Source organism: Cetorhinus maximus, chromosome 3 (genome assembly GCF_964194155.1).
Source record: "Cetorhinus maximus chromosome 3, sCetMax3.hap1.1, whole genome shotgun sequence".
Lineage (NCBI taxonomy): Eukaryota > Metazoa > Chordata > Chondrichthyes > Lamniformes > Cetorhinidae > Cetorhinus > Cetorhinus maximus.
The window spans coordinates 167,800,649-167,813,332 of NC_135881.1; the positions used below are offsets into that span (position 1 = coordinate 167,800,649).

Genomic DNA, 12,684 nt, shown 5'->3' on the forward strand with positions numbered 1-12,684 from the left:
AATGCAAATATGCCCAATCTCCCCACCCACCAAGTGGTAACGTTGGACAAACCTGCACAACAGCATATGAAATATCTGCACTGTGACTAAGACTGACTTCTGATGAGCAGTAAATGATTACATCTTTGTTAATGGCAGATCTTTTTCTACTTCAGGGTTATATTTATGACTGTTTAGCACTGCCATCAGTTTGTTACATTTACACCTCAAGTGGTTTTACCTTTTCTTTGGTGTTAAACTTTTGCGGTATAAATTAGGCATTAGACCTGATGTGGATCTCCGAAGTGGGAGAGAGTGAGATCCTTTCCTCTGGGGAACTTCTCTCTGCTTCACTTCTATAACAGGTTGTGTCCTGACTCTGAATTCAGGCTATGTTCACACAGTAACTGCAGCACTGAGTGCAAAGTGAAGTAGCTTTGCAGCATTGACGCTGCAGCTGTAATGTGAATGCTCTCTTGATTTCGTTGATCGGTATTAAAATCCAAGAAGGTGATAATTCTAAACTACAACAGGAGGAGCACAATATGTGCAGAATATTTTCTAATACACATTATCTAATTTTATTTCCTTTTTAACTCCATAGGTCCTGACATCATGCCGTGTTTTTCTTTTGGCAGCACGAATCCCTACCAAGGTAAAAACTGCTTGATTTATCTTTTGTTAATCCTGATTTCAACCAGAGAGTTGAGAATGAGGAGAGAAATACAGAGGGACTTATGAAGTAGAGATTTGTTGACTAACTTAAAATTAAAATTGTATGAATGTGTCCTATGTTCATCGATACTTGGGGATGATCTTAGCCATACCTGCCGAAAGCAAGCAAGTGGGAAGTTAAAATCCCGCAGGTCCATTCACTGCCTTGGAGCAGATGGGACCTGACACTCTAGGATTTTACTGCAGGTGGTCAGCACACCCTTCCAAAGCTTGAAGGGTCCTTTTTAGCACATGCACGTCAGGCCCTAATGATATTGCCACCAACTGGCAATCCGTTTCCTGACAGGCCAATCCTGCATGGGACTCGGCCAAGGCCGGGAGGAGGTTTGGAACTCTTCAGTTTTAGATTTTTGTTGATTTCCTTGAGAATGCAAGAGGAGAAGTCGCCCTCTGTATCCCACAAGGAATGTTATGTCTCTCCTGCCTTGATCTTGCTCTACCCCTACCCCTCCCAATCGCAGGGATCCCTGCAGTTCTGCCAGATAGCCAGTCGTATCGTATCTGCTTGGTGGGTTGTCTCTGCACTGCGTGGGATTGCATTGCTTCCCACCAATTTCCTGCTTAGAATCTCTGAGCTTAAAGCCCCATAATATATATACATGGCCAGTTGCCGCCTTTGCCAGTGCATTACTAAATCTCATCAGCTAAAAAGCTATCATTTTTATGTAATTTGACTACTTCTAAAAATGGTGTGTAAGTGCTATTTGTTGTGGGACAAAACTGCAATTTTGCTCGTGTCATAATCATGACACACTTTCTCCAGTTTTGTACAACTTACCTTTGATGCCATCTTGGGGATCTTTTTGAAGAGTAATTAGATTGGATAGAGTCCACAATAGATTGCACGTAGACTGTATAAAGATAAATTTAGCAGGCTTATCTTTCCTTGTATGAATATAATTATTGCTGAGTATTAGGCAACACACATTAGTAATGGCATGAATATGATTTATGATACTTTCTTCAACAAAGGCACCATACAATAAGAAAACAATCAACCCTTAAATGTATTCATAAATGTGCATTGGGTGCTATCTCCTTTGTTTCCACTGGAGAAGAGACAGAAACTGGGGTCCGTAGCTAAGACTCAAAAAGTGCAATAGACAATATAGGAGAAGTGTCTTTACCCAGAAAATTTGGAGGAGATGCTTGATTAGAGACCAGATGTTTCCTATCCTTGGATGAAGATAAAATGAAAGAACCAGTCACCATCGATTGCTCCTACATGCCTTGTAATAAATGTAACTTCGAACTATTATGACAGCCCTGGCTCAGTTGGTAGCACTCTATCTCTGGGTCAGCAGGTTTTGGGTTCAAGTCCCACTCCAGGGCTTGAGCACAAAAATCAAGGCTGACAAACGTAAGTGTACAAACATAAAAAAACAGCAGCAAGTAGGGTCAAAGGGGGGAAAAATGGTTAAAAGGTAAAATTAATAGCTCTTTACTTAAATACACACAGTATTCTGAACAAAATAAATGAATTAACGGCACAAATAGAGGTTAATTGTTAATAAATCTTATAGCCATTACGGAGACATGGTTACAAGGAGATCAAAGCTGGAAACTAAATATTCAGGGGTATGTGACTGTTCGAAAGGACAGGCAGGAAGGAAAGAGTGATGGGGTAGCTTTGTCAGTCTGAGATGGAATAAGTGCGATAGCAAGAAATTACCTTGGATCAGAAGATGTAGAATCCTTATGGGTGGAGGTAAGAAACAACCAGGGGAAGCAGATACTGGTGGGAGTCTATGGGCTGCCAAACAGGATCTATACTGTAGGACGGAGAATATGTCAGGAGATAATGAGGGCATGTAAAAAAAGGCAGCACATTAATCATGGGTGACTTTAATTTTCTTGTAGATTGGGAAAATCAAATTGGCAGAGGATGTACGAGCAAGAATTCATAGTGTATTTGGGACAGTTCCCTATACCATTATGTTCTGGACCCAACCAGGGATCAGGCTATTTTAGATCTGGTAATGTGGAATGAGGCAGGTTTAATAAATGATCTCAGAGTAAAAGATCCCCTAGGAAACAGTGACCATAACATGGTAAAATTTAGCGTTCAGTTTGAGAGTGAGAAACTTGGGTTGGAAACAATTGTGCTAAACTTAAATAAGGGTAATTACAAAGGAATGATGGCAGAGCTGGCTGGAATGGACTGGGAAAGGAGTTTAGCGGAAAAGACAGTTGATGAACAATGGCAGATGTTTAAGAAAACAGCTGATGACTCACAACAAAGATATATCCCAGTGAGGAAGAAGGATTCTGGGTAGGGGATAAACCAACCATGGTTAACCAAGGATGTTAAGGCTGGTATCAAATTGAAAGGAAAAAAAAACAATGTGGCAAAGATTAGTGGTAAGATTGAGAAAGTTTTAAAAACCAACAAAAGATGACCAAAAAATAATAAAGAGTGAGAAAATAAACTTGGAGGGTAAATTAGAAAGTAATATAAAAGCAGACAGCAAGAGCGTCTTTAAATATACAAAAAGGAAGAGAGAGGCCAAAGTGAACGTAGCCCCTTAGAGAATGAGGCTGGGGAAATAATAATGGGGAACCAGGAAATGGCAGAGGAGTTGAATAAATAATTTGCATCAGTCTTCATGGTAGAAGATTCAAATAGCATTCCAAAAATACTGAATAATCAAGGGGAAAAGGTGGGGGGGGGAGGAAACTAATACAGTAACTATCACTAGAGAGAAAGTACTAGGGAAACTAATGGGGTTAAAGGCCGAGAAGTCCCCTGGACCCGATGGGTTGCATATTAGGATATAAAAGGAAGTAGCTACAGAGATAGTGAATGCACTGTTAGTAATCTTCCAAGAATGCTTAGATTCTGGAACAGTCCCAGAGGATTGGAAAACTGCCAATGTAACACCCTTTTTCAAAAATGGAGGGAGACAAAAAAAACAGGTAACTCTAGGCTAATTAGCTTAACATCTATCATTGGGAAAATGATGGAGTCTGTTATAAAGAATGTATTGGCAAAGTATTTGGAAATACATAATCTAATCAAGCAGAGTCAGCATGGCTTCATGAAGGGGAATTCATGCCTGGGAAATTCATTAGAATTCTTTTGAGGGGGTAACAAACAGGATAGATAAAGGGGAACCAGTAGATGTAATATATTTGGATTTCCAAAAGGTGTTCGATAAGGTATCGCACATAAGGCCACTGAATAAGATAAGAGCCCATGGTGTTGGGGGTAGTATATTAGCATGGAGAGAGAATTGGCTAACTAATAGAAGACAGAGGTTTGGGATAAGGGGGACATTTTCAGGATGGCAACCTGTTATTAGTGGAGTGCCACAGGGATCGGTGCTGGGGCCACAATTATTTATGATATATATAAAGACTTGGATGAGGGGAGTGAATATACTATCGCCAGGTTTGTGGATGACACAAAAATAGGTGGAAAGGCAAGCAGTGAGGACAAGGAATCTACTGAGGGATATAAACAGGTTAAGTGAGTGGGCAAAAACATGGCAGGTGGAATATAATGTGGGAAAATGTGAGGTTATGAATTTTGGCAGGAAGAATAGAGGAGCTGAGTATTATTTAAATGGAGAAAGCCTAAAGAAAGCTGCAACACAAGGATTTGGGGGTCCTTGTGCATGGATCTCAAAAAGCTAGCATACATGTTCAGCAGGTAATAGGGAAGGGAAATGGAATGTTGGCCTTTTATTTCAAAGGGAATGGAGTATAAAAATAGGAAGGTCTTGCTAAACCTATGCAAAGCACTAGTCAGACCACACCTATAATACTGTGAATTTATCTAAGGAAAGATATAGTGCCATTGGAGGTAGTCCAGAGAAGGTTCACTAGGTTGATCCTGGGTATGGAGGGATTTTCTTACGAGAGGTTGAGTAGGTTGGGCCTGTACTTATTGGAGTTCAGAAGAATGAGAGGCAACCTTATTGAAACATATAAGATTCTTAGGGGGCTTAACAGGGTAGATGCTGAGAGGTTGTTTCCCCTTGTGGGAGAGTCAAAGACCAGAGGGCATAATCTCAGAATAAGGGGTTGCCCATTTAAGACAGATGAGGAGGAATTTCTTCTCTGAGGGCAGTGAATCTGTGGAATTCTTTACCGCAGAGGACTGTAGAGGCTGGATCGTTAAGTATATTCAAGGCTGAGATAGACAGATTTTTAATCAGTAAGGGAATAGAGGGTTATGGGGGAAAAGACAGGAAAGTGGAGTTGAGGATTATCAGATCAGCCATGACCTGATTGAATGGCGGAGCAAACTCATTGGGCCGAATGGACTCCTTCTGCTCCTACATCTTATGGTCTTATGATACTTGAGTGCAGTGCTGAGGGTCGGAGATGCTGTCTTTTGGGTGAAATGTTAAACCAAGGTCCATTCTGCCCTGTCAAGTAGACATAAAAGATCCCATGGCACTATTCTGAAGAAGAGCAAGGGAGTTGTTCCCCTATGTCCTGGCCAATATTTCTCCCTGAATCAACAGCACAGAATCAGATTACCTAGTCATTACCACTTTGCTGTTTGTGGGAGTTTGCTGTGCGCAGATTGCTACCACGGTTCCAATATTGCAGCAGTGGCTATACTTCCAAAAAAAAGTACTTTGTTGGCTATAAAGCACTTTGATACATCCGGTGGTCATGAAAGGTGCTTTATAAAGTTTTTTTTCGTTTGTATTAGAGGCTGAGGATAGTGGCAATTTTCGAGAGATTCAAGGGGAAGGAAGGAAGATTACCTATGAAAGAATTTGTTCCCCAACATTAAGATTGTTTAAAGTTTATCCCATTTTATTTTTAAAAGGCTTTTGGATCTTGATATATTCTCCCAGTGTGTCATAATGTGTGAAGTTCCATGTAATGGAAATGAAAGTTTTGGCAGGGTAGATTGGAAAAAATTCTGCTACATCGGACATTTCTGGAATGTTTCTACCTGTGTAGAAGGCAGAGATCCTAAAGAATGAGACTGCTCCTTCTGTTTGGCTGGCATCTGGAGCAGAAATTAAAATTACTATTTTTAATATAATGCATTAAAAAGATATTTTTTAATGAATATGCGCTAGTAATTATATAAAATTACCCTAGAGGTTTCATTCAAGTCAACTGAATATGTGTGCGTTAATAGTTCATTTTCTATTTGAAAAACCTGCTTTGAAAATTCATGAACTTGGCAACTCTGGATTGGACATTTTTGAGTGCCGATTTATCTGATCACCTGAGTCACCGGCTTGTGAATTTATTCCACGATTTGAACCTTTATTCTAGGCTGACACTTCAGTGTAGTGTTGATTGAGTGCTGCATTGTCAGTGGCGCTGTCTTTAAGATGAGATATTAAATCAGGATCCACTTGAACTAGGAGATGGATTGCTATTCCCTTACCTAGCACCATGAAAAAGCCTTTTAACCTGTCAGAGACCTGACTTTCTGTGGCTCCTTAGTGTGCGCAATTGACTGCTGTGTTTTCTTACACGTGACTATACTTCAAAAGTAATTCATTGGATATAAAACACTGAGACTTCTAGGGGATGTGACAAAGTGCTGCGAAGGTGCAAGCCTGTGACTTTTCTGCAGAATTGCACAATATACATAGTACAGGGCACAAGGAATGTGGCCATTAAGTAAATATTTATTTGATCAAAATGCTATTGTAGGTATCTTTGAGTGTAGGGTTATTGGAACCGTATTGAGTATAATGTGCAGCCTTAATACAATGCACCAGAATAAAAGATTCTTTGTTCTGGAGAAAGAATCTGCTCTCTTTTCTGTACTTTCTTATGCACTGAAATGTAGAAAACAAAGGGTGAGTTTTATTCTAACAGCACATAAGTGGCCTGGTAGGCCTTGGTTTTCAAAACAAGAATATATTTTTCAAATAATAGCCCTCCAGCCATCCGACAAGGAGTATTTATTCCTGTAGTTAAAGAGAAACTGTACCCAGATCATCAAACTTGCACATTTTGAGCATAAACCTTTAACATCTGCCTGAAAACATGATTGATGGGCTTCACAATTTGAGTTATGTTTGCCTTTTGATAAGATAAGGGTATGGTGTTGTACTTTCCCTGGTCAATCTATTTGTGGTATCCTCAAGATACAACTGTCCTGGCGCTCCAGTCACGAGTGAAAATTTGTAATCCTTTCTTCATCAAAGGTACAGTGCAACAAGAGAAAATTAGCCCCTTTTCAAAGAATGCACCTGGATGCTATATTCTAACATTTATTTATACGTTTGTGTTGTTCTCTTGCCTGAATATTAAATAAGAATACAAAGAGCCCTGGAATGTTCCAGAGCTCCATAGTTGGATGCTTGAGGACTATAGTAGCAAAAGGAACAAAAAAATCTTTTGGCCAGATTATTACAAGAACTCCCCTGCTGGTAACTAATGCCCTGGGATCTTGTATGTTTACCTGAGGGGGAAGACTGTATCCTAGTTTAATATCTCCTCTTAAAAATGACACTTCTTACAGTGCAGCACTTCCTCAGTACTGTTAGTGTCACCCAAAATTTTAATCTCATGTCCTCAAGTAGGGATTGAACTCTCAATCTGCTGAATTAGAGACAAGGGTACAATCACTGAGCCAAGGCTGACCTTCATAGTTGGAAGCTTTTGTGCTGGGCATGCTGCAGACCTTCATAATGGATACCAGTGGAGTGTGGAAGTCCTCCATTGTTGAATGCTTGCGTTTGTCTGGAGTGCTCACTGGCCTGACTGCTGATATTATTTTACTTTTTAAAAATTGTTTCTCCTGAAGTTACTGCTAAATTACGATTGTTTGTTTGTCAATTTCCAGTACCACAACGAGCCAACCTATCTTCATATGTTAGATTAAACAGTGGGCGTTAACAGATTATTACTGGTAGTTTCTAAAGCTGAACCATCTTTAGCTGCTTCAGTGACCTTACTTCCACTTTAAGAACAGAAATGGGAATATTCACTGATGACTTCCAGTTGTAACTCCCCTGATAACAAAGCAGACAGTACCTGCATGCAGCAAGGCCTGGGCAACATTCAGGCTTGGGCTGATAAGTGACAACTAGCATTCATACCACACAAGTGGCAGACAATGATCATCTCCAACAAGTAAGAATTTAACCCCTTGACATTGCTGAATCACCCATCAGCAACATCCTGGAGCTCACCATTGACCGTAAACTGAACTGGACCAGCCATATAAAAACTGTGGCTCCAAAAGCAACTGAGCCTGGGTACTCTGAGGCAAATGACTCATCTCTTGACTCCTGAAAGCTTTTCCACTACTACAAGGCATAAGTCATGAGTGTGTTGGAATACCCTCCACTTTATTAGATGAGTGTCATTTGGTTTGGCCTCAACTTGTGCATTGTGTCCAATTTTGGGCACTATACTTTAAGAAGGATGTGAAGGTTTTAGAGAGGGTGCAGAAAGGGATGAGGGACTTCAGTTATATGGGCAAATTGGAAAAGCTGGTGTGGTCGTCCTTGGAGAAAAGAAGATTGAGAGGTGATTTGATAGAGGTGTTCAGAATTATGAGAGGTCTAGACAGAGTAGATAGAGAAATTGTTTCTATTGGTGAAAGAGTCGAGAACCAGAGGACACTAGTATAAGGTGATTGGCAAAAATAACCAATGGTGACATGAGGAAAAAGAGTTTTACGCACTAATTTGTTAAGAATTCACTGCCTGAGAGGCTCCTTTGACAGCAGCTTCTAAACCAGTAACCTTTACTGCCTGGAAGAACAAGGGCAAGTGACATGAGAACACCACCATCTCCAAGTTCTTCTCCAAGCCACACACTATCATGTCTTGGAATTATATCACTGTTCCTTCATGGTTGCTGGATCAAAAGCTTGGAATTCTCTCTTTAAAAGCACTGTTGGAGCATCTAAACCACATAAACTGCAGCATTTCAAGAAGGCCACTCATCACCACCTTTTCAATGCCAGCTAGGATGGGCAATAAATATTGGCTTTGCCAGTGATGCTGACATACCACGAACAAAAATAGATAGATGGAGGAGGTTGAGAAATGAAGAAGTCTCAGTTGTATTGTCCCCACTGCCACTCAAGCGGAGAGCAGCGAACTCAGTACAGACTTGCCATTGAATCTTGGGACCAGCTGTACCATAGGACTTTGGCATGAGTTGATAGATCAGCGCCATACAGTTAGTGCAAACGAGAGGTATTTGATTTGTAAAGCTTTTGTATTCAGCTGTCTGGAGGTCATTTGTGTGTTCATTGATTTTGAAATTTCTTTGATGGAACCAGCTTATCGAACTAAGCAATATGCCATTTTCATGCTAAGTCTCGTGCAGCACATTGGGATTCAAATTAAATCATTAAATTTTAAATTGCTTCTGAATTGGCTGATCCCAACCATGTTGCCAGTATAATTGCTGCCATTGGTCTGAGCTAGAGAACAGGTAAACCAGCCAGGGCTTATGGTACTGATCCCTAATCAGTGACCTGTGCTGAATGAAGAACATACGGAGATGGTGCATGGGAACAAGATAGGACTTGGCCATGTTGTTTCTCAATAACCAACAAGCCAATTGACACTTGCTGCATAGGCTCATATGAAAAATGCTGTTGGGTGAGCTATCATGGGACTGTTTTGCTAGAAGGAACCAACACCAGGGAAGTTGAGGACATAGCAATTGCTATACAAAAACAAAATAAGGCTCCGGATCACCTTCCGCCATCCTGGTAGTCTCATGATACAACAATAATAGAGTTGTTGACTAATCATAACATTCAATTGCTTATCAATTAGTCTAGAACAATCTCAGATGTGACATAATGAAAACTTCAGTGGTAGAGTTTTGAGAACCATAAGTCCATGGTCACAGGTTCTTCCTAGGACATTATATCTTGCATGAAGGAGATGAAAGAGAAAATTGGCAAAATATTTGAAAAATCAAACAGCACTGTTTTCTCAGGAGGGCTTAATACTGATTCAAATGCTGCTAAGTTGCCCATTCATACAAAATCAATGACATAATTGTCATTGGAATGATGTCAGGTTTTTAAAACCTCATTCACGAGATGTGAGCATCGCTGGCTAGGCCAGCATTTATTGCTCGCCCCTAGTTGCCCTTGAGAAGGTGGCGGTGAGCTGCCTTCTTGAACAGCTGCAGTCCATGTGGTGTAGATACACTCACAGTGCTGCTAGGGTGGGAGTTTAGTATTTTGACCCAGTGACAGCGAAGGAACGGCGATATATTTCCAACTCAGGATGGTGAGTGACTTGGAGGGGAACTTCCAGGTAGTGGTGTTCCCATGGTGTCTGCTGCCCTTGTCCTTCTAGATGTTCGTGGTCGGGGGTTTGGAAGGTGTCGTCTAAGGAGGCTTGGTGAGTTCCTGCAGTGTTGTTGGAGCTGCACTCATCCAGGCAAGTGGGGAATATTCCATCACGCTCCTGACTTGTGTCTTGTAGATGGTGGACAGACTTTGGGGAGTCAGGAGGTGAGTTACTCGCCACAGGATTCCTAACCTCTGACTTGCTCTCGTAGGCAGAGTATTTATATGGCTAGTTCAGTTTCTGCTCAATGGTAACCAATGATAGTGGGGGATTCAGTGCTGGTAATGCTATTGAATGTCAAGGGGCGATGATTAGATTCTCTCTCGTTGGAGATGGTCATTGCCTGGCACTTGTGTGGTGCAAATGTTACGTGCCACTTGTTAGCCCAAGCCTGGATATTGTCCAGGTCTTGCTGCATTTGGACATAGACTGCTTCAGTATCTGAGGAGTTGCGAATAGTGCTGAACATTGTGCAATCATCAGCGATGGAAGGCAGGCCTTTGATGAAGCAGCTGAAGATGGTTGGGCTGAGGACACTACCCTGAGGAATTCCTGCAGTGATTGTCTTGGAATTGAGACGATTGACCTCCAGCAACCACAACCATCTTCCCTTGTGCTAAGCCTGACTCCAACCAGCGGAGAGTTTTCCCGCTGATTCCCTTTGACTTCTGTTTTGCTAGGGTGCCTTGATACCACATTCGGTCAAATGCTGCCTTGATGTCAAGGGCAGTCACCCTCACCTCACCTCGGGAGTTCAGCTCTTTTGTTCATGTTTCAGCCAAAGCTGTAATGAGCTGAGTGGTCCTGATGGAACCCAAACTGAGTGTCAGTGGGTGGGTTATTGCTAAGCAAGTGCTGCTTGATATCACTCTACTGATGATGGAGAGTAGACTGATGGGGTGGTAATTGGCTAAGTTGGATTTGTCCTGCTTTTTGTGTACAGGACATACCTGGGCAATTTTCCACATTGCCGGGTCGACGCCAGTGTTGTAGCTGTACTGGAACAGCTTGGCTACGGGCACGGCAAGTTCTGGAGCACAAGTCTTTAATATTCATCTGTGATTTTATTTTTGCAATGCACCATCCTCTTTCCCTTCCCCTTTGGGCATTTCCTCCATTGTGTTCCACTCCCCCTGCCCAAACCAACCTCCAGTGACTTGGAGGATAGTTCAAAATTGTCCTGGGAATTGACGCTGTCCTTTGGTGAAAATGGCCAGTGTTGAGAATTTATCTGCTGTAAATATTATAAATGAAAATATCAAAATACTTCATTACTTCAGGGTGTCGTGTGTCCTGTGGGATTAGAACTTTTTGCCTTATTTTTGTTGTTGATATAAATGGGTGCAAGACTTGGGTAATTATAAAATCAGCTGGATGGCTTTGCTCTTGAGTAAATAGACTGTTTGGTCTTATCAGATGATTTTCCTTCTCTGGTAGAAGAACTCGCTGTGATTTAACCACCATAAATTGCTGGATGTGATGTTCATCAAATGGTTCCCAAATCCTTTGGAATAGCTTAGCAATTCTACCTTAATGCATTTCCTAGAGATTTAATATTCAGCATTGTCGCTAAATTATGAAATGGGTTGGATGAAAATGTTCGATTTCAAGGAGAGAAGTGCTGATGTAAGAAGCTTGCCTAATAAAGTCTGTCGATGCATTGAGCCTTGTTATAGATATTAGTTAAGTTACGGACGTTTCCCAACAGTTCCCTTCATAGGGATGCAGAATTTTTCCCACTGTACATTTTGATCTAGAGCACTGACGTCAGATATAAAGTTTTGCAGTTATTCTGGAAAAAAAAAACATTCCAGCATAGACCATGTATCGGATCTGTGATGCCAATTGTCTGTTTGACCAGTTCCAGACTGGATTACAATTTTTCTTTTAAATGTTGTGCCATAAAGATGAGGTATGCCACTGTTGGTAAGTGGAATTATCCTTTATTAGAGATGTATAGAGTAGTAATGGAACCAACTCAATACAGGGTAAGACACTAAAACAAAAACAAAAATAAAAATACCTGGAAAAACTCAGCAGGTTCTGCTCCAAAAACGTATTTAACTCTTGTTGTCCCTTCTCTTCTCCACCGCCCCGCCACCTTTTAGAAATGCAACCCCCCCCATGTACAAGGCTGATGCATCGTATTTCGATACCAGGCATAATTTTAGTATCTTTTCGATTGCCAAACAAGCTGGTATGAAACAGAAAATGCTGGAAATGCTCAGCAGTTCTGGCAGCACTTGTGGAGAAAGGAACAGAGTTCATGTTTCGGGTCTGTGACTTTTCAGCAGAACTGAGAAAAGTTAGAAATGTATTAGGTTTTTGAGCATTTGAAAGGGGCGAGTGTAGGAAGTAGAACCAAAGGGACGGTCTGTAATAGGGTGGAGGGCAGGGGAGATTAAATGACCAAAGGTTTCATGGTGCAAAGGGAGTGGTAATGGGATAAATTAAGAAGCAGCATAACAGCCATCCAGATACCAAGTAAAGGAATAGAGAGAAATTCGAGAACACCAAACCTGCAAAACGTGAAATAAAATGAGGGGCAGAGGCTATGATTTTAATTTGTTGAACTCCATATTGACTCCAGCAGTCTGTCAAGTGTCCAGTCAGAAGGTGAGGTGCTGTCCCTCAAGCTTCCATCGAGTTTCGCTGGAACGCTGCAAGAGGACAAGGACAAGGTCAGAGTGAGAGCAAGGTGGAGAATTAA

The 12,684-nt window shown here is 41.2% G+C and overlaps 1 protein-coding gene across 4 annotated transcripts in view; it reads left to right on the forward strand.

The window, feature by feature from the left end:
• The window catches only part of LOC144679016 (F-actin-uncapping protein LRRC16A-like), a 431,407-nt gene that overhangs the window by 85,860 nt on the left and 332,863 nt on the right, over positions 1 to 12,684 (forward strand). For all 4 annotated transcript variants that reach the window (XM_078539233.1, XM_078539234.1, XM_078539236.1 and 1 more), the window contains exon 3: positions 584 to 634. In XM_078539233.1, coding sequence (XP_078395359.1) covers positions 584 to 634 — 51 coding nt within the window. The remainder of the gene's footprint in view (positions 1 to 583; positions 635 to 12,684) is intronic.